The following is a 22,210-nucleotide window of genomic DNA, read 5'->3' as shown; positions in this document are numbered from 1 at the left end:
ACCGAGGTAGTTCTTTAGCCCCTGCAAGGGGAAATCAAATGCATTCAACAAGTGTCTGGAAACCCCCGAACGCTCTCAAAGAAGCCCCCTTCTCTCTTTTCTTTCTTTTCATGGAACCTATTTTGTCTTTGCCCTGCCATGGCTAAGCTCGCCTCCTAACCTCATTAAAGGCTCTCGGCTTTAGTTTTGGCTGTGCCATACCTGCCGCCATTGGACGAATAGACCCAACTGTTTGGCCTCTCACAAGGCATTGTGTTCCCGCCAATCCCTCCATGCCGTCATGAATTATACATGTCTTTCCCTGTGCTGGGTTTGCCTCAACACACCAGTGCACATGCACACGTACTCACATGCACTACTCCACCCCTCTAAGGAAAGAATGCGCTTGGTTGGCAGAGCAGAGCGGCTGAGGGGCTCTTAAGGCCAGGTGCAGAGGGGAGAGGATGATGTGGGGAGGGAGTGTGGGCAAAGGGGTAACCCGTGACTTCCAGACCATCCTCTGCCAGGCCTGTGTAACGCTTCAGCGCTGGCAGACCCTGTCCCTGCTCTCCTCCTTCCCTCCCTCCTTGCATCGTTCTTATCCCCCTCTTTTCTCTCATTCTCCACAGGGAGCTGGACCATAATGACATCTCGGGCACAATAGAGGACACCAACGGGGCCTTCTCTGGATTGGATAGCCTCAACAAGCTGTGAGTGTCTCCCCTCGTTCTTTCTTTTAATTCCTTTGCTAGCAACCCCTCCTTTTCTTCCCCCTCTGCCGTTCTTCAAAAACAATCAGAGAAACAGAATTGAGCTTTTTTTCCTCCATCCAAAAGTTTCCCTCCAAATCCCAACTCACCGATCGCTGCCAGCCAAGTTCAGCTCGTCCAATTAACGATCACAGAGTGTGAGATATCTGTCCCCTCGGGACCCCATACTTCTCTTAGCAGGGAAGTCACTGCAATGACTTATAGGGCCCCTCTTCCTTTTCTTACAAGGCTTGTTCATGAAACCTAAAGGTATTTTTTTCACTCCTGTCGAAGCTCAGGCCAGTTTGTCTCTATTTCAGTCTGGCTTTCGTTTTATGATTTCTTTGTTTCACTGTGGCTTAATGGCCAAACTGTGTTCTCTTTCCTGCTAATGGTTCAAGGAGAATCAGTGAATCTGTTTTTTTATATTTTTTTCATGATCACTCAGTGATTTTCATGAAGGCAGCTTGTAAAAAGTTCAATGTCAAAAATTGGCCATTTTTTTTTCCGGCACTGAGGGCCAATCATCAACCTGCAGGATGAAAAGATGATGTCCAGCCAAGATGGTTCCCAGTGTGAGCACAGCTGAAAGAGAAAGAAAGGGAGAAGGAGGCAGAGAAAGGGCTTTTCTTCGAGCTGGCAGGGGTTCGTTCCCCAATAGGCTTATTTCTATTTCTCCTCCATGCCTCCGCTCCTCTCGTCCCCTCTTTCCCATTGCTCGTTGTTTGGAACTGAGAGAGGGTGAAATTGAGGGCTGCATTCAGTCATCAACATCAAACGCCTCACACGCCCCGCCCCCTGACCCTGCCCCTTTTGTCACGGCGTTGGCGGAAGCGGCCCGCTGCATCCTAACGCTGGCAATGCGAACCATGGGAAAAAGAGATGCAGAAAAGAGAAAGAAGGGGCGAAACATCAAAGTGTCCACCACACACACACACACACACACACACACACACAGAGTTTCCTTAAAGCAGCTTGTGAATGCCGCCACATGGGAGGGAAGTGGATCTTATAGATCTAAGCCAAGGAAAACGATCTTGGATTTTGGATTTTTCCTTCAAAAAAAAAGTTGCAAAAATGACAAAACAGTCCTCATCGTCCCTGTGACAAGACAGCCGTTTGTTTGTGCGTACATGTGGATGAGTTTGAACACTGGGGTCTTCATTGTGAACCAGCCAGCCGTGTCTCCTCTTCCTGTGAAGGGAAGGCTACAACAGGAGAGGGACGAGGGAAGGGAGGTGGCTGAGGGTGGAGGGGGGGATTAGGACCCCCAAATCAGAGCGAACAGCAACTCTCTTCTTGGCTGAAACCAGTCTTGACAGGCACAGACACACACTCACGTGGTTGCATGTATGTCCTTACCCACTCTGAAGGGAAATCAGCTACCACACGCACACACACACAGACACACACACACACACACACACACACACACACAGACACACACACACACACACAGACACACACATATCCCCACCCGGTTATTGCTATTAAATTCTAAATTCTATTAAAGATAAAAGTGGGCTTTGAAGAGCAGCGCAGAGCCCAGGTGCCCCCCCACCTGACACATATATACACACACACACACACACACACACACACACACACACACACTCTAACCCCATCCAATCTCCCTCACCCTTCCTCCGGGCTAATCTCCGCACAGTTCAGATTTCCAATACCTCAATCCCCTCTCTCTTATCAGATTCGGCCTTGCTAATTGTGCTTCTCTCCCTCTCTCCCTCTCTCTTTTCACCCCCCTCTCCTCACTCCCGTCTTCCCCTCTTCTCTCGCTCTTCATCTATCGACACCCTTCATGTTTGGAAATGGCAGGACTCTGTTTGGAAACAAGATCAAGTCGGTGGCCAAGAAGGCCTTCTCCGGCCTGGAGACCCTGGAACACCTGTGAGTATCCCACAATGCTCCCAGCCAGAGAAAGAGAGAGAGAGTGAGGAAGAGAGGGTTGGGTGGTGGTGGAGGGGTATTGCCAAAAGTAGCTGGCAGAGAGCAGGCTGCTAGCAATTTAATAGCGTCTTTGTAAAAGGAGAAGACAGAGGCTTTTGCGAGCGCCCAGCTGCTTCTCTCTCGTTAGCCGAGCACAATCTCAACTTTGGCCCTTTTTTCCTGCCTCTGCTCAGGAACAAAGTTATTGAGCATATGGTGAGCTCCGTAGAAGAAATGGAATTCCTATAAGCTCTTTCACAGGCCTTTGTCAAAGGATGGCAGGGAGTAATGGAAAAGCTGGCATGTATCTTCAGACATGCATATATTTCCACCTTGGTTAAAAGTCAGACCCTTGCTAATGAAAACCTGTGTGTGTGTGTAATGTGTGTACAGTTGATGAAACCATGTGTAATATCCCAACAGGAACTTGGGAGACAACGCTATTCGTTCCATCCAGCCCGATGCCTTCAGTAAAATGAAGAACCTCAAAACCCTGTGAGTTATGCTGACGCATTTACACAAATACACATCATCTGTGTGCACAAATCCACACACGCAGAACACAGCCAGCAGCAGATTCACACCCGCACACGCTCGAGTCCCTCGGTGCTTTTGGCGTCCGCACACACTCTCAGAAACCCATATTCAGTTACAGGTGCAATAGATAGATGTGACATAATCCACATGTGCTTACCTCTCTGCTCTCCTCCACAGCCTCATTCAGAGTGACAGCTTCCTGTGTGACTGCCAGCTCCAATGGCTGCCCGACTGGTTGGTGACACGTGCTCTGCAGGCCGGCGTCAATGCCACCTGTGCCCACCCGGAGAGCCTCAAGGGCACCAGCATCTTCCAGGCTCCGCCCAGCAGCTTTGTGTGTGGTGAGTTGAGTGTGTGCGTAGTTCATCTGTGTTTATGTGGGCGGGTGTGTTGAGCAAGAGCCACGCTGACAGCTGCTCTGTTCTGTTATTTACATAGTTGCACATATTTGTTTGCGTGGTGTTTTTGTTTAGCTCCGCATTTGCACACAGACATGCTAATGGTTCTTGTGTGTGTTGTATTTGGCTCTTTCATAGCCATTTACTGAGAGACATTTGTGATGTTTGACATTGGACCACACATGTGATTTATGCTTCCTTCTTAAACTCACTTTGTCTTTTCTTTGTATCTCGTCCCTCCACTCACTTTCTTCCTTTTCTCACTTCCTTTCTTCCGTTCTCTTCGGTCCACCTTCAGATGACCTTCCAAAGCCTCAAATCACCGTGCAGCCGGAAGCTATAGTGACAGTCCTCGGTAGCGACGTGCGTCTCACCTGTACGGCCGCAAGCAGCAGCTCCTCCCCCATGACCTTCGCGTGGCGTAAGGACCAGGAGCTGCTTCGCCACGCCGAGACGGAGAACTTTGCCCACGTGCGCGCTCACCACCAAGGCACAACATCCGACGCGGCAGGTGCAGGTGGAGGCGTGATGGAGTACACCACTATCCTGCACCTGCGGCACGTCACCTTCGCCCACGAGGGTCGTTACCAGTGCATCATCACCAACCACTTTGGCTCCACCTACTCCAGCAAGGCCCGCCTCATCGTCAACGGTAGGTTGTTTTTTGAAGGTTAAAGACATTTTGGGCTGATATTGTTAAGCCAATGCTCAGTAAAGGACTCATTTACGTTAAGATTGGTATTGGAATTTCCCCTCGCGGGATGGGATGAACTATATTATTGTTATTATTAGCAAAGGGGAGAGATGAGTAATTGTGGTCCTAAAATGTAACTAAAATAGAGGACTATTAGAGAGCCAAATCCAGATAGACAGAAAAAAAACATGCCACTCCACTATCTCTGTTGATATATGTGTGATTACATCATTTCCACCAAATAAAATGCCTGTTGACATTTAAACTTCAGTTGTCCTGTTTTGACAGAGGAGCGATTGAGATTAGTGGCCACGCTGATTTCCTCCCTTTCGCTTGAATAAAGTCTTGTCTCTGGCTCGGGCCCCCATCTCTCCAAGGATGGTATTCGGAACAAATTGATTTAGCTGCATGTCAGTGCTAACAGGGCCCATTTCTTATGCGCTCTGTTACTCTGCTTTCCTGCAAATGGAGTATTTATCTAGACTAGAGTTTGGTTCCCTGCCCAAGTCTGCATCAGACCTGTAGCTACTTTGGGGCTTGGGTTCGAATGCGAGCACCAGCTGTGAAAGTGGGGGTGGAGGAACTGAATGTGTATGATCTTCAGTCCTGACCAACTGAACTGCTGTCAAGGCTCTTAACCCAAACCTGCTCCAACAGGGTTTGTGATCAGTTCACGTGTGTCAGCGTTACAACTGTATCACTATCACTAAGAGCATACACATTGAAGAAGTGTGGGGATGTAAACGGTGTCCCTTCTGTCCACAGTCCTCCCGTCTTTCGTGAAGACTCCCAGGGACAGCACCATCAGGACGGGCCACACAGCGAGGCTGGAGTGTGCCGCCGAGGGCCACCCGGCACCGCAGATCGCCTGGCAGAAGGACGGTGGCACGGATTTCCCCGCTGCGCGGGAGCGGCGCATGCACGTCATGCCCGACGACGACGTTTTCTTCATCATGGACGTCAAGCCGGAGGACATGGGCGTGTACAGCTGCACTGCCAAAAACACAGCGGGCACCGTCTCTGCCAATGCCACCCTCACCGTGCTGGGTAAGAGCTCCCTGTATTTCGTACTTGTAGTTTAGTTTTTTGACTTGTGCTCAGTGTTGATCATTTTCCCACATGCCCCAAAATGAGTACTTGTAAATAGCTCAGCGCTCAGTTGGGAATTGGTCAGTGCGAGGCTGCAGAATGAGAGGCTTTATATTTTTCTTTTCTCTGCAGCTGTGGCCTTGCTGCATGTCAAGGGCCAGAGGTCACAGTTGGGGGTCAAAGGGGGGATGGTAGGGAAGCAAGGGGGGCTCACAGAGGGGTGTTTGTTAGGCATTCCCACCCTCCCCTTCTCCTCTGTCAGTGGGAGGGACAGTCATGGCTGCTTCACTGCAGGCCTCAGTGCTCCCAGTTTATTGGCTGTTTTACACTGTTAAATCAAACAAAACGGAGCTGCTCTCCTACAACCATCCCAGGACATAGATCATCTTTGTCCTTTGTCTTTGAACTGAGCAAAGCAGTCCCTTGTTGGACACAGCCAAAAAAAAAAAGTTAGGGGGTTTCCCTGCAATAGTTAGAAGCCTTAAACATCTCCTAAAAAGCTCAGAAGCAGCAGTGTCTATATTTGACGTGGTCAGACCGGTCAGAGAAGTCTTATAGTGACACGTTTGCATGTTGTGCGACTTGTGAGAGACTTCAGACTTCACAGCAGTTCAAGCCGGTGCTAATCCACTCAACAATGTAAAATATTGAAGCAAGCAACCATGCCTCTGGACTGAATCTGATGTTTGGGTTTGAGAGACGGAGGGGATGGAGGGGGGAGGCTGCAGTTTAGGGGCCCCTGTCTGGAAAAGAGTGGCAGGGGTGAAATATGGGAGCCAAAGAAGAACTGGAATGGAGGAGTCTGTGTGTGTGTGTGTGTGTGTGTGTGTGTGTGTGTGTGTGTGTGTGTGTGTGTGTGTGTGTGTGTGCGTGCGTGCGTGCGTGCGTGCGTGCGTGCGGGTGGGTGGGTGGGTGGGTGGGTGTGTGGGTGGTGGGGTAGGCAAGTGGGATTTAGGGAAAGAAAGGGTGGAGGGGTAGGGGTGGTAGGGGTGTAGTAAGGATGAGGGGACTCATGGAGAGGGAGAAAGTATTGATAGAGAGAGGGGCGACTGAAGTGGGTTAAGTGAGATCTCTTAATCTGTGTATGTCCCACTGTGAGGGGAAGTGCTCAGTCTGAGAGGAGAGGCCTACCTTAACACACACACACACACACACACACACACACACACACACACATTCATTTCAGTGCACTCGATTCAGCAGAGTGAGAAGCTGCAGGGGAAACACTGAAAACATTGTTCTGATGAGGACTCTGCCCCGACAGAAACCCTGTTTGTGTGCTGTAATTAAAACGTCTGAATTTGAGTGCATCACAGATGTATAAATATGATCGCTAGCTGAGGCTGTCAGCGTGAGATAAGCTTACAGTGGTTGATATCAATCTCAGAACATCACACTTTGTGCTCTGTCTAGCTGACTCACCAGTTTGTAATCAATACTCTGAACAAACTGAGCTGAAGCAGAAACCTGAGAACAGAAAACTTTGATGCCATAGATCGAATGACGATGGAATCACAGCAAACGCTGACCTCAGGTCTGACCTCAGTCTGCAGGCTTTTGATGAGAATCCCTCCTCTCCACAGAAACGCCTCACCTGGCCCAGGACCTGGAGGACCGCAGCGTGGTGGTTGGGGACACGGTGGCCCTGCAGTGTAAGGCCCTGGGCAGCCCGCCGCCCCGCATCACCTGGCTGCGCAACGACCAGCCGCTGCGCCCCTCCGAGAGACACCACTTCACCCCGGGGAACCAGCTGCTGATCATCGGCTCCGCCTCGCTGGAGGATGCCGGCCGCTACACCTGCCTCATGTCCAACACGCTGGGCACGGAGCGCGCTCACAGCCAGCTGGTGGTGACCCGGCGCCGCAGCCCCTGCACGCCGCCTGTGGGCCCGAGCACGGTCACTATAGGGATCATAGTCATCGCTGTGGTGACGAGTATCGTGGTGACGTCGCTGGTGTGGGTGTGCATCATCTACCAGACCAGGAAGAAGAGCGAGGAGTGCAGCGTCACCAACACAGGTGAGCGTGGATCGACTCTGTCCTCTTGTCATGGCTGAGAACAGGAAAGTACATCCATCTGCAAGGTCATGTGACAATATTTGAGAATGAACAACTTTTGCTGTCGGTTCATCTGTCGGTTATTTTTAAATGAATCGTTTAGATGGTGAAGACAACGGTTCTCTGGTTGTAATGTCTGGTGTTCGGCTCTTTCTTCTCTCCCAGACGAGACGATCGTTCCCCCAGACGTGCCCAGCTACCTGTCCTCCCAGGGCACGCTGTCCGAGCGGCAGGATGTGTGCATCCGCGTCGACGCGGGCGGCGGACCTCAGCCCAACGGACACGTCGTAGACACCGCAGGTACCCGACAGCTCGTCTCTCCTCGGCCTGCCAAATGTTTGTGCTCGCCAGCAGCTTCTCCCACTTCCCTTGAGCACAGTTGGAGCGTTGCGTAACGATAAAAGGAGCGCTGCTGTCTGAAGGCCTGCTCAGCATCAGAAATAATTGCAGCAGACACACTAACCACAGTGTTGACATACAGTTGTTGATTCTGCGTCTCCAAATCATTTATTTTCTGCCCCCCTCCCTCCAGGTTTCGACAGTGCAGTCGTGTGTACAGATTGTATGGAGAACGGCAGCAGCTACTCCAAAGACCCTGACTACCTGACGCACGGCTTCGGCCCTGCTGGGGGCACGGAGTACCAACAACACTCTGCCCCCCCTCCCTACCCTCACTGTCACCCCGCGGAGCAGCATGACGTGGGGCCACACACGGCCCTGCTCTACAACGGGACGCCCAACGGGATCCGAAAGGACATTCAAGGATTTCCAAAAAATCACAGCGCCCTACAACCTGAGAGAAAAGGTGAGGTGTTTAGAGTGTAGTGAGCTGACGTTTGCAGCCCTCAGCAACAAGCCTCTTTTTTTTAAAGCCACAAGCTGCCCCTGCTCTTCTACGAATATCATTTATATCAGCTGATGCCCTGAGACGCTACCAGCAATTCAGGAAGCCCCTTTTAAAAATCCCTTTGAATGTGATTGTTGACGGATCCTACCAGCATCTGACAGTTTATCATAGTTGCACACCCAGAGCCCCTCAGGACATCTGTCTGAAAACACTGTAAAAGAGGCGCTGAGCACCGAACGTCTTACAGGTCTGGACCTGCTGTGGGATTGAGCGTCTTTAGCGAGGACTAATACCAGTGGAATTGGCCTCCAAATACCAATTCTCACCTCCACATGTCAACGCAGCCCCGTGCATACATTCCACTGCCTCTGTATCCCAAAGCTGAATTCATATTTGTCTGCACACGTGCCACGTCACTGACTGTCTCTCCTTCTCTGTTCATCAGCAGGCAGAGCGGGACAGACGCCGGCGTTCTCTCCATCACAGGAGGACTCCTTCCATAAGCCGGTGAAGCTGGCCGGCGGGACCAGCCGCGGCCGCCTCAACAGTGACTGTGAGCCTGAGCTCAAGCAGACTCTGCTGTCTAACGGACACACCCTCAGAGCCTCTCAGAATGAGAGCGCCCCCCTAAGGAGAGCCAGCGACTAGCAGGCGCTCCGTCCAGCCCAAAATGCGAACTCGCAGCAGCGGAGTGGACTTCTCTTTTTTTTTTGCACTGGGAAATAAACTGCTACCTCAAATCGAGGCGACTGATCCTGAGCCTCCTGGATCTGGACTGAAAGGGAGCACCGGGAGGGGAAAAGGCAGGGGGCATCCGGAGTGTGAAGGTGGAGCTTGTGTGGGTGGCGTCCCATCTGAGCGTATCAGCTGTACATATTTTAAAAACCTTCGTTTGGGAGGTGACCAATAAGAGAATTCTAGCTCCAAAAAATGTGACTTGCATTTGAAGCATGTAATTGTAGGGAATCTTGTACAGTGTATGTATGTGCAGGGGAAAAAAGAGAAATATACCTTTGGACATTTGACTGTACATAAGAGTTTTCTTATATTATATATTATATAACTTTTACAAAAGAGTATTTGAATTTATGTGCATGACAAAGAAAGGAGTGATGGTATTTTTATTTTTCTTCAAAAAAAAAAAACAAAAAAACAAAAAACAGCCTTTTTCAGCTTTTACCAGCATTCAGCTGCGGTGCCTTATTGCATGATCAAAGAAAACTCAGCCTGTACTACCATATATCAGACTTTTTGTGAGAGATACTGGTACACTCTTTATAGCAAACAAAACAAACACTTGATTGCACTTGAATGTTTTTTTTTTTTTTTGACGAGCGCTGCCAATCACGGCCTTACAGAAACATGAGTCACACGCGTTGTTGTTGTTGTATGAAGGAAGAGCTTCGATGTAGGCGGTTTCGGTACGTCAGACGGTTCAGGCTGAGATATTTGTGAGAGGTCAGTCAAAGCACTTTTAATATTCACTTCACCAACAAGCAGATTGTGGACCTGATATCTCAGTCGGAATGCAGGAATCTCCTCCGCTTATTTGGACACAGTCAGGTCGACAGCACACACTGTACCATCAAGGCTCTTCCACACGTTTCACTATACTAAACAGTTTCCCCTTGGGGATCAATAAAGGAATTCTGATTCTGATACTACAAGTTACTGCGAAGCTGCTCTGATGTAGGGAGAAAATACTCTTCTCGACACCAGTATGGACACCTGCGTGCTTAATTCTACCATTCATGCTATGAACTGTTACTGCTGTAATGTGCCTCGACAGCCGCCGTCGTGCATTCACAGGCACGTGGCCAGTAATCTGCCTCCGTCACACCACAATCAGCTCGCTCTCCGTCACTACAGCTGAATCGTGTTTCGTGTTTGAGGTTAGCAAAGGTGTGGTCTCGCGCTGTGAACAGTTGGGAAGCTTGTGAAATGTGCTCTAACCAAACTTAGGATTAATGCAGTCGGGACGGTCACGAGTCGTCACGTTGTCTAATGCATGCATGCGTTTAGCCGGCGCGCCTCTGTCTGAACTGTGTTCTGTGACCAGTGGCCTTATCAAGGTAAAGTGGAGGACACGCTCCTCTGGTTACACCTGATAACACCAATCAGAGGTGATTTTTACCAGCGAGACCAATCACAGATCCCTGCTGGAAAACCAATCCCAGCGCAGCGGTAAAAGGGACAAGAGGGAGTGAGGTGCAGTCCGTGTTCTGAGTAATTTATTGAAACAAACTCTCCGAAACATTGTACCAATGTCAAAGCTGAAACGGTGAAGTGTCTAACGTGGCATTGAAGTGTCTAATAAAATCCCACTTTGCTATTATCTGAGTGTTTTGCCCGTTTTCTTGCCCGTGTGAACCGAATGAAAGCATGTTTTAGCGAAAACAGAAACACAAACAGCTGAGTTTGCATTCAGCAACGCTCACATGTCACAGTGGTTATGGAGAAGCCATCAATTGAAATGGAGCATGCACAAAGACATGAAACCCAGAGACCTTGATCTTCAAAGGAGTGAAGCACAAGCTGCCTGGACCCCAAACACACACAAACACACACACGCACAAAAAGCTAATCTTCCAACCAGGAATGTGTCTTGGCTCCTTGAAGCTCCAAAGACAGCAGGCATATTTTTTCCTTCTGCGGGCTGTTTAAAATATTTGCTATTGAGTCAGGGCTGACTGAGGGTCAGCGGCTGGCCAGAATGTGCATTCCAGATGGATGTTTGTCACCAGATGATTGACATGCCTCCGGCCGTGGCCTCCACCAATCACACGCCGCTCATTGTTGTCCAACAGCCTAGTGACAAGCAGCATGACAAACACTCCCACCTGTGAGGCCATTCGTCTCCCTCTGCCCCGACAGGATTTACAGAGTCTGCACTTTTACCTCAGCAGTGACTGCGAGGACAACGCTGAGCTGATTCACCGAACACCAGAGGAGGGAAGCACCGATGCTACGGCTAACTGTTCTTGCACATGTCATTTAAATAATCCTCCTTCGATCAGACGTAGAGTGATTTGTTAGTCTTGGATGACTCTGTGCTCTTATTTTGAAAAAAGGCACATGTGGAAACCATCACTTCTTGTACAATTGGCTGGTACAACTGAAGACATCTTTTCACTGAATGTTGGATCTTAAACGCATCAACCATTAAATGAAACCCTGAGATATCCACTCAGGTCAAACATTTAATTCCTTTTGTCACAGAATCATGTCATTTCCTTCGTAAGGCCAGTTGCAACTACATCTGTAGTTCATATCATATTGTCAGAAACACTGATATTTCACAAATACTTAGCCTAACTTCATCTTGTCCTGCAGATAATACCAGTTTTAGGCCTGAGCAGCTGCTATCTCGGCAAATTCACAAATAAAATCAAAACTATCTGCACAGCCTGATGCTCCAAGGAGGAAGTAGGAAAACATGCAGCTCCCTGCTCCTGCGCACTGCTTTTATATGGACAGTTCCCAGTAAACTCCCTTCAGTAATGTGTCTAAAACTTAAATAGTTTACCCAGTGCGTGTATCTGTCTATTTCTTGGTTGGGAAAAGTGACATCCTGAAGTGTCCACTGGTGACCTCACAGTGATGACAAGCCTCAAGGAGTCACTGCATGTTCATCACAGAGCTCTGAAGGTGCTGGCAGGCAGATGTTGTTTCTGATGGACAGAGCCAGGCTAGCTGTTTCCCCCTGCTTCCAGTCTTTATGCTAAGCTAAAGTCAGAGGATGCTGGATGTGGCTACTTACTGACCGTACACACAAGAGCGGCATTAATCTTCCAATTCATTTGTGACAACTATCTGTATTTCAACACTTGGATGGAGGATTGAATGGATGTTCTCTATGAACTACAGTGAATTATATAACAACATTGCTCTATTGATGCAATTAACACAAGGTTGTTGTTTTTTTTTTTTTTATTTTAAATGAACTTTGGAGACACCTGCACTCACAGGGTTGACGTGACAGAATCACTCCTTACAGATTCTTTACAACAAGAGCTCCAACTACAAATCATTCATACTTCAAAACATCAAACATCCTATCAAGCTCACTCTGTGTGTGATGAGAAAGGTTTTGCAAAAGAATCAAACATAAAAAAACTAGTAGATAATGGTCACCTAATAAAAATACTCCACCATAAACACATGGGAGATAAACCACGTACGACAGCTCGTGCAGGGCACCTGAGGCTCCTACGCAATAAAAGTGAAGCTGTGTTAATTCGACAAAGTGTTCTATTGTTCAAGGCACCTTAAGTGTAAATTTAAAGCTCTTGCAGGTGGATGAGCTCAGCTGTGCTCCAGCGAGATCGAAACAATGGTGAGATATTACTGCGTCTCTACCCGGCAGGTCCTCACACAGGTGGCCAGGCTTAGAGAGAAAAATATGGATGAAACACTAAAATTCTTGTGAAGCCGCGTAGAGGAAGACTACAGGGAGCATGAAAAGAGACCATGAGTCACTGACACACACATTAATCAGCAGAGATACTTCATTGCTTGTCTCGTGTGACACACTATGGCTTCATTTCACCAAACCGCTGGTGCTGTTGCACAAGTTGCGAGCTCCGGCTGTTGAGCTCAAGCCGCAGGGCACCGATGAGCAGGAATGCACGCTGGGTAATGCGATCAGACCCGCCGACGGCTCTCTTCTTCAGCCTCCTGGGAAGAAGGCGCTACTTCCCCGCTGTTCCTGCACCAGGTCCGGGCTCAGGACAGTCAGAGGACAGTCACAGGGGACAGCTAACGGAGGACAAGCTGCTACAGCAAGGTGCGGTGGACCTTCTCGTAGGCTCCGAGGAAGATGAAGCCACCCGCGCTGATGAAGGTCACCCTCGGTATGCTGCCTGCAAACAGACTGAAGGAAAGGAGGAGAAAGTTCATTCATTGTTTGACGCACATTGTATTCAGAGCAGTGATAATGTGGCTGACAGATCACAATCTGATCAAATGGAGCTTTAATCAAAGCACTCTGCTCTGTGTTTTGTACCATGAAACATCAGTGAGTGTCACTAAACCTGCACATGGGAAAAAAAAAACTTCTCCACAGCAGAAGATTCAGGAAGCGGGCTGTTTTTCTGAATTCCTGCTGCAGCTTTAATCATCTCCATGAAGCTCAGCTCTGACTGCGTCACGTATCGCCGCTCTGATCGACAGTATCTGCCAGTGATTTGCGGCCCCTTCGTTGAAACGGGGCCTCGCACTCGGGTGCTCAGGGTCCATGGGAGCGGGTCAAACATGAGGCCCCGTTGGTGGAGCCACTTTACGGAGAGTGAGAGGGGCCCCGGGTTACAGCGGCTGAGGCCCAACAAGAAGCTGTTGACGTTGCGGGGGTCAGAGGATGTGATGAGCCATGAGAGAGCGCCCGACTCCCCAGAGCCCATCCCCTCCCTTCCCCCACCCTCCCCGCTACACACAGCTGTTTTTGGGATTAGGCTTCAAGCCCCCACCCTAAGGCCTCCCTGGAGCTCTCACCCCCTCCCTTCTTTCTCCCTCTCTGTGCGTGACTGATGGCCGGATGACATCCACACATGTCCCTCTGCTGTCCGTCCATCCATTTCTTTCTGTCTCTCCAGCGTCGGCCCCCTCAGCTGGCTCAGTTGTTCGGGGATTTCTCCTCCGTCTCCTTTTCTTGCTTCGTCATCCACTTCTCAGACACGCGCTCACTTGGTCCCGTCTCCTCATCTGCCTTTTCCTGCCTCTCTCTCTTTTTATTTTCCCCATTTGTCTCTCTGTCTCTCTCTCTCTCGCCATGTATTTGCCTACCAACACCTTCCGCCTGCCAATACGCCCCCACGCTCACATGGCCTGGCCCCATCTGAGCCAGATGTGATGGATGAAGAGTAGTGTGAGTGTGTGTGTGTGTGTGTGTGTGTGTGTGTGTAGACGGTGGATAAAAGTGTTTACGCACACAAAATGTCTGTCTGCATTCATCATCTGTGTGGGTGGGTGTGTGTGTTAGCACTTTTGTTTCTGTCCATTTTAATTTTGAGAAAAACTTTTGAAAGATCACAAAACTCTGCTTGGCTTCCATCCGCTGCGCTCCAGCAGATACAGCAGAGAAGCTTCTAGAGGCGCTTCGACTTGTCTCAGCAGGAAAAGCACGGGCGTCCCAGAGAGACATGGCGGCATTACAGTGAGCCAGCGTGCACAACTCCATTCACACCTGTGCTGTAAGACAAATGGTCGCTCACGTTCGAACGTTCATACGGGGAAGCGAAACGATCTTTTTATCACACAATTTGGTTGGATTTGGGGAATTCGAGTCCATGTTTAGCACATTACACGTTTGTGATGATGCATTTAGTTTTCTTCTGAAAATCAAGCTGACGGACAAAACTGTGTATCAGCAAGACACGTGTTCTGGACTTTAATACCAACAGGCGACCTCGATGGCCGCTGTGAGTGGTGGATCCCAGGAAAAAAACAGTATGTGTGTTTGATTTTTTGTCAACATATGAGCAGTAGTTTATTCCTCTTTAGTGCCCAACAATAAGCTGCTATTTCTGGACGCAGCTCTTTCACTGCAGATTTAAGATTCGGGTCACAAACAGACTCACAGCTCGAACGTCACTTTCGTCAACTGCAAAGCTTTACAAGGTGCCAAGCATGGCAGGGATCTCCCAGCCATCCCAAACATTCACGCAACTCCACGTTTCAGAATGCTCCAGCCCGGGCCGAGCGCTTTTAAAAGGCAGCGTGCTCGGGCTCACTGAGTGTCTGACACACAAAGAGAGAGTGTGTGTGAGAGAGATCATCCGAAAGTGTGTTTGTGTAAAGCACGGACTGGTGTAAATGCTACAAATAAACGTGGAGACATTAGTCAGAGGTCGTCGTGCTGCCCTTCAGCGTGTTTCTTCAACTCAACGCGGCATATTTATCACCATCTGCTGAAACATAAGCCACAGGCCCACTCCACGCGACTACTTAGCATTACTTACACGGCAATATCGCACATGATCCAGAGCTAAATCAAAATCCACTGACAGACAGACAGAAAAGCAAAGGGACAGAAACAGCTGGACAGCTACAGGACATCACAGTAGACACAACAAGTCCTGACATATTCCACTCCATCTTCTGGCCTGGCTGCCAGCACTGTGGAGGAATTCACTAATTTTAAACTCAACGCTCGTGTTTTGTCTCGGCTGCGGACTGCCGTTACATTTCCTGCCCACCTGTGGAGAGCAGAGCCCGGGCTCAAACATTCCCCTCGGCTCCCCCGGGTGCCCCGACTCACTCTGACATCACAGCCTGGCCGGCCACTGAGAGCCGTCGTCCCTCCATCGTGGGCCAATCGCCTCTCCTGAGGAATGGGACTAAATATAGTTTGAAGGCGAACGACAGGAGAGCGCAGAGGAACACGGTGGTGAACTGAGAGAAAATGTCCTGGCTGCAGTTTAGAAAAGTGCTGTTGAAGAAGAGGAAGGTGGAAATCTTCAAATGTACGTGGGAGCAGACGTCTGGCTCTTGAGCAGGTATAATGCTGAGCTTGTAATAAATAGTCTTTATTATGTTGGAACCTGTGGGGGTCATAACTGAGGAAGATCAATCAGTTTGATGTTTTCTACATTATTTCAGGAGGAGGTGGGTGGACTTGAGTTTCTGAGACGAAAGGTACAACCTTTTTTTTTAAGCATAAGTCGAGTGATATTCTGCACTTTTTACCCAGACTCAACTAATCCCATGAGTCGATCCTCCTAACAAGGACTGTCTTATGTTCTCCTCTGTGCCATAGACATCAGTGAGCCACACAGCTGCACTGGGTCACATGTTCCTTCATTATGTGCAGTGAACATGAGCACTGTCGTTTGTTTTGACTCATTTCCACATCTTACTGCTGTAAACAGTCATTAGTGAACCGAATCTACGGCTGAAAATAGTCCCCTTCAAATGCACTGCGGCTGTTTGAGTAGTGCCCAGCTGTTTTAGGAGATTATGTAACCTTTTCTAAAAATGAAATTCTATAGTTCTTAAGATTTTTATCCTCAGTAAGAGCTAAGAGGCTGGGGGCTGAGAGCCACACACACGCCAGGGAAGTTGGGATGCACGGAGAGTCGGACTAACACGTTACATACAAGTCTTATCTTTTACCGTTCAACAATGTTTTGAATTCATTTGGTATGAAATCTGTGCTATGTGGCCTGAACAGAAAAAAACACACACACACTCACACACATATCATTTTGAGCTTGGCCTTTGACCCTTTGAGGTTGCAGTAGCTGGTCAGTGCGGGGCGCTGAAGCTTCAGAGCAGCCCAGTTAGCATTTTGAATTAATGGTAATTCCCATTATGTGTTAGCACTAAGCTAATGGACTAAGCACTATAAAAAAAAGGAGCACTATACCATGTGCCTCCACCTAAAATCACACATATAAATCATAATGTGGTTGAACTGATATCGTCTGAGCTGGGCAGGTGAAAAGCACTCAAACTGCTTCACTTCATTCCTCACGGTGAAGAACAAAGACTCCAAAGATGTCGTAAAAGTACAATTAAGGTTCACCGCAAACCTTCAGGGTCTCTGCTCTGTGGTGTACGGAGCACAATCGTGCATTTACTTTTCTTCTATTTTGGTTTACATAAGGCATGAGGCAGACACAGCCTGGAGGACATGTTGCTTATTAGTCTTTGTTTTGACATGTTTGCCGGTGCAGTTTGCAGGTTACTGGGGGACGGCCGGTTTGAGCTGTGCCGCTCTCTGCTAACCCGGGGTCTCTGGGGCATGGCACACACATGGAAGCACTTTAGAGCTTCACTACACTGCAATTGGGCCTATTACCATAATTACAGCTTTAAAGCCCCAGCAATTTGTATCAGGCATGCACCAGCGCAACCACCAGGCCTTTGGCCCTGCGGAGCAACAACCACCCCCCCACCACCACCACCCTTTTACTTTCTACACACTCTGCTTTGTCTCTGCGTTTCATTCTCTTGTCTCTCTTAGTTGCTCTCTTTCTCCACATTCTCCACCTTCTCTGGTTACATCAATATCAGGGGAGAAAGGGATTATCCAGGAGTTCATCATGTTGAAGAGCTTATGGTGCATGTTGTCTGGGCTGCACAATGTGAGCGAGTTTTAAAGCCGGCCCCAGAGGATAGTTGGAGGAGATAGAGCCGGAGAGAAAGACATCAAAGGTTGCCGTGTGGTGCAGAGGTGGGGGGGCTGCCATCAAAGAGCTTCCCTGTGCATTACCACTTGGTTACTGTTGCAGCTGGGAGTGTGGGATTTAGGCTTTTCCACAGGGGCCCGCCAACTATCACCTCACTGAGACGGTGCAGTAGCCTCAAACAAGATCTTTATTGAAACTGTAGGTTGGGTTATCACCGACGTTTGAAAGCAGTTCGCAGGGAATCACCCTTCCCCATCCTCATATTAAAACAAAACGCTGAAGTGATGCCATTTCCCTCTGATTAGATTCCAGCACTGCAGCGTACACAAACAAACAACAACACAGTGGTGTGTGTTTGTGTGAGAGAGAGAGACGGAGGGAGAGACGTCCCACTGGTGTTTGGCTCGGTCCCAAACCAAATCTGCTCTGAGCGTTAGGCCGAGGTGCATCCTCACCAAACGATGGCGGCTTGTACACAAGCATGCCTATTATTCACCCTGGCTGAGGGCTTGTTTTAGAGCTGGCAGCCCTCTGCGGCCCCATTAGACCTGGCCTTTTGTCCGGCGCGTATTATAAACACATCAGAACACTCAAACAAACCCTTCCACTTGGCCTCCATAACGCCTTAATCAATAGGACGGTGCTGCTAGTAGGCAGGAAAAGCTATTACGCATCTCATTTTTCAACCACGGCTGTAAATTGGCGCCCGCCCCTCCCCCCAGAGTAGCGATTCTATCATCAAACTTGATTATGCGAGGGATCAAAGTCGAGTTAAATCAAATCATGTAAAATAAGAGGTTTGTAAATGGGGATTAAAAAAAGAGGCTGAAGAGGCTGCTCGATTTTGAACAACCACGACAGCCTTTCTCTGAGATGACGGCTCACCCTCTAAGGCCTCGGCTCTTCCACACGTCGCACAGCACCAATGGGATGTTACCGCTCGCCGTGCTCGACCCGGCCTAGAGGGAGAAAGAGAGAGAGAGAGAAAATAGAGGTGTGATGACTGATGGATCGTCTCCTTCACTTCCTGCTCCTCTAACAGACACCCTGTTTAGTCTTCCTCAGCTGAGCTTCCTTCAACTCCCCTTCCTCTCCTCCCTTTCAGTCCTCCCATCTCCCCCTCCAGTTCTCCTCACGGACAGCTGTGTCAGCAAAGGTGACGCCTCCAACACCCACCCAAAAGCACACTCAACAAGTTCTCCACACCCGCCAAGTTTAGAACTTTTTATTTACACAATACGGCTTAGCTGGCCGGAGAGTTTTTAATCCATCACTGTGGAGCGGCGGAGGGGTACGGGGCCGCACAACAGGGCCGGCCAGGGTTAAGTGAGGGTGGGCGGTGGCATCCGGGAGGAGAAGCAGAGAGAGGCAGTGGAGGGCATGCTAACATGAGGAGGGTGTGTGTGTGTGTGTGTGTGTGTGGGTGTGGGTGTGTTCGCGCCAATCTACGCTACAGCTCACTGAGCATGTAGGAAACAGTTTGCAGCGTCCGCTGTCCTCGATCTGCTGGAACGAGAAGAAGATTCCCGCATCTTATTCATGTGAGGAGGGAAAAAAAACACACACACACACACACACACACACCCCTATTCATTGTGTTTCTGTTGGAGACAAGTGGCTGAGAAATGACTCTGCCCTCTCCTCGTCTGACAAGTTTTCTTTTCCTTTACCGCTGTGGAATGGAAGGAGGGCATGGAGGAAGAGGGTGTCCAAAACACACACACACACACACACACACACACACACACACACACACACACACACACACACACACACACACACACACACACACACACACACACACACAGTCCTTGTGTAACTAATGCTGACATACAAAAATGTCATTATGCAGCTCAGGCTGTAGGTTTCTGTGGCTTATGCTGCTTTGAGTTTCATGTGTGAGCAGTTAAAGCTTAGCGTCACGCTGACCGTCTGCATGTTCTCCAGCATCGACGCTGACATGAACAACAGCGATGACTGTTGGACAAGGTGTCGGACCACACCGGCCTGACTCCCACTCCTGTGTTTGCCACAGCTGGCTCCGGTGGAGGCAGTGACCGTGACAGCGGTGTGGTGGCAGCCTGATGAGGAGAGCAGTGTGGTACAGCGACAGCGTAGGAGGCGTGCAGGAGCAGCAGCGTGGTGTGCCGGGCACGGTGCCAGTGCTACAGGCAGGGCGCTGTGGCAGGAGTCCCTACCCAGGAGGGGCTTCACACGTCCAGCTGCGTCCTGGGCGTCCGCCCACTTCGGCCCGGTCTGTGCCAGGCTGCCCACCGTACAACACTGCTCTTTCATTCTGCCCGCCGTAGAAAAGAAACAACCTTCTGCTCTGCGGCCGTGGCACGGAAACTAATGTGATAAGTTCCAGCACCCACATTTCCTCCCCTTCGTCCGCTCCAAAGCGTCCGTACCCATCAGTAGCAGCCCTGCTCTCTCTCCATCTGTCCGTGTCTGTTTCGCTCTCCTGCCTGGACTCGTCAGCGTTTGCTGCTGTGGGAGTTTGTACAATGAAACCAAAACTTGAGTCTGACACGATTTCTTAGAAAAACTGACATGTTACCTTTTAGGGAGTGGCCCCACAGGCGGAAATGTTAATGTTGTTTGAGTCCATTCTGAGCTCTGATGGGATGCTTTCATTTCTCATAACTTACATTTCTATAACAGCTGAGACAATCAGTCGATTAAGTGGTTGACAGAAAGCCAATCACGACTGTTTTGACAGTACGTTGATTGATGATTTTAGTCATTTTCATGCAAAAATGCCAAATGGTAGGTGCTTACAGCTTCTCAGGTGGGAGGATTCGGTGCTTTTCTCTGTCATATGAGACAGCAAAACCAAGATTTGGGGGAATTTCGGCTGCTGGTTGGATAAAAATATACATACTTGTAGACATTTGAAGGTGTCACCTTCAAATAATGGGCTGATTAATGGAAAAATGAACGTAATAGTTTCCTACAGCCCTAATTTTTAGACCAGCTGGGTCAAATGAGGACAGAAAGAGCAGATTTTACAGCTAATACCGAGTAACAGATTCCCATTTTTCCATGTAATACTTCTCAACTTTTGAAGTGCTGCTTTTATTAAATTAAGAAAAAAATGCCTGAAACCTGGCGTGCAAAGGATGTTTAATATCCCTTTTGTCTCATCTGTTTTATGTGATATTTTTCTATTTTTTTAAACAAAAAAAAGGCTGGATGGATCTCACACACACACACACCTCCAGGTTGACAGCAGCAACAGTTTGAATTGCATCTTAGTGGATCACCCTGGCCTTTATTCTTGTTGATGAGCTGGTAAACACGTAGTGCTGAGACGTAACCAGCTGATAACTGCCATCAAAGCAGAGGCTGTAAAGTTTCTTTCAAGCTTACCTGCGGTGCCTTAAGTGAATAAAAACTTGGGCCTGATACAGCTTTAACTGAACCTCCCTGAGGCTGCACAGGCCAAATCCTTTGCTGGTGGTAAACTGAAGCAGCTGCATTTCAGAAAGTGTTTACAGGAAGCTTTTGTACTGCGCTGGTCCACCTACAGCCAACGGCTTCTCGCAAGAGATCAAGACTGTCTCAGTGTTTTGTTAATTCCAGTATCTCATTAGTTAGGGTGAGTGGGGGAATGGAACACTGTGTCTTCTCCAAGGACAAGTCTGTGTGTGCATGTGTGTGTGTGTGTGAATGTGGGGGGGCTGATTGGGGTAACTCTGAACTCACTACCCTTTACACACACAAACGAAAACACAGGACGGAGTGAGGGAAGCCAGACATACAGTAAGAGCGAGCCAGAAGTGAAAGAGAGGAGGTGGAGAGAGGGAGGAAGAGGAGGGGACAGCACTACACACGAATAGAGGGGGGGGGGGGGGACTGTTTGAGAGGACGGACCGGGGAGAGGAGTTAACAGGAGGGACACTGGCCTTCTGCTTCACCTCTCAGTGACAAGCAGCCTTGAGATGGAAATTCCTGTGGAGCAGCAACAAGTCCCCCGTCTAACACTAACCATGCACACAAACATGTCTCCCCGACACTGTCCATAGTCCGGATCAGATGATAGATGTGTGTGTGTGTGTGTGTGTGTGTGTGTGTCTCACTACTGTGCCGGTGCTACCTCGTCCCGCTCCGTCTCGTGTGCTGACACTGTTGAAATCCGCTCAGCTCTCTGCCTGCGAGGCATCACCTGACAGCACTGTTTAAAAGTGGCTGCCAGAGGAGGTGGTGTGCTCTGTGTGTGTGCGTTTGAGTGTGTATACCTTTGCGAGCATGATCCTGGTCTTCGCCACGTCAAGAGGAGTGGTAACAAACGCCGCTACCGCACCTTCAACAGACACACACACACACACACACACACACACACACACACACACACACACACACATTTAGCGAAGCACAAACATAAAAGGCCCTCGCTGTGCTCTCGGAGGAGTCTTTAAATATTCAAAATAACCCATAAAAAAGCTCGATTACTTAACCACAGATACAGTAATGTATTAATTCAGCAATAAACAGTGAGGCTCTTGGTCCTCCGCTCCATTAACTTCATAAAAATGATAATAATCCCCATCCAAGACCTTCCATGTTATTAGACCACAAAAACCAGACAGACACACTTCTATTCCCACTCCCCCCCCCTCCTACTGCCTCATCCAACCCAAACCTTTCCTCAACACACACACACACACACACACACACACACACACACACACACACACACACACACAAACACACACTCCCTCCTATGAGATTTATAGAGCAGTTACACCCCAATTTTTCTCCATCCTTCCAAGTTGGAAGCTGAAC

The 22,210-nt window shown here is 49.1% G+C and overlaps 2 protein-coding genes across 2 annotated transcripts in view; one reads left to right on the top strand and one right to left on the bottom strand.

Moving 5' to 3' along the window:
* Window positions 1–10,628, top strand: part of lrig1 (leucine-rich repeats and immunoglobulin-like domains 1) — a 37,175-nt gene extending 26,547 nt beyond the window's left edge. The window contains exons 9-18 of the mRNA XM_076751341.1: window positions 609–689; window positions 2,562–2,633; window positions 3,096–3,167; window positions 3,387–3,550; window positions 3,906–4,259; window positions 5,067–5,348; window positions 6,974–7,408; window positions 7,613–7,747; window positions 7,980–8,252; window positions 8,740–10,628. Of these exons, the coding sequence (XP_076607456.1) occupies window positions 609–689; window positions 2,562–2,633; window positions 3,096–3,167; window positions 3,387–3,550; window positions 3,906–4,259; window positions 5,067–5,348; window positions 6,974–7,408; window positions 7,613–7,747; window positions 7,980–8,252; window positions 8,740–8,942 (2,071 nt within the window). The 3' untranslated portion in view covers window positions 8,943–10,628. The remainder of the gene's footprint in view (window positions 1–608; window positions 690–2,561; window positions 2,634–3,095; window positions 3,168–3,386; window positions 3,551–3,905; window positions 4,260–5,066; window positions 5,349–6,973; window positions 7,409–7,612; window positions 7,748–7,979; window positions 8,253–8,739) is intronic.
* Window positions 10,629–12,231: 1,603 nt separating this feature from the next.
* The window catches only part of slc25a26 (solute carrier family 25 member 26), a 48,804-nt gene continuing 38,825 nt past the window's right edge, over window positions 12,232–22,210 (bottom strand). The window contains exons 8-10 of the mRNA XM_076751355.1: window positions 21,664–21,728; window positions 18,308–18,381; window positions 12,232–13,167 (exon numbers count right to left, since the gene is read on the bottom strand). Coding sequence (XP_076607470.1) covers window positions 13,071–13,167; window positions 18,308–18,381; window positions 21,664–21,728 — 236 coding nt within the window. The 3' untranslated portion in view covers window positions 12,232–13,070. The remainder of the gene's footprint in view (window positions 13,168–18,307; window positions 18,382–21,663; window positions 21,729–22,210) is intronic.

Source organism: Chaetodon auriga, chromosome 2, assembly GCF_051107435.1.
Source record: "Chaetodon auriga isolate fChaAug3 chromosome 2, fChaAug3.hap1, whole genome shotgun sequence".
In the NCBI taxonomy this organism is placed as follows: domain Eukaryota; kingdom Metazoa; phylum Chordata; class Actinopteri; order Chaetodontiformes; family Chaetodontidae; genus Chaetodon; species Chaetodon auriga.
The sequence above is the reverse complement of the archived record's forward strand: the minus strand, read 5'-3'. Positions and strand labels throughout refer to the sequence as shown.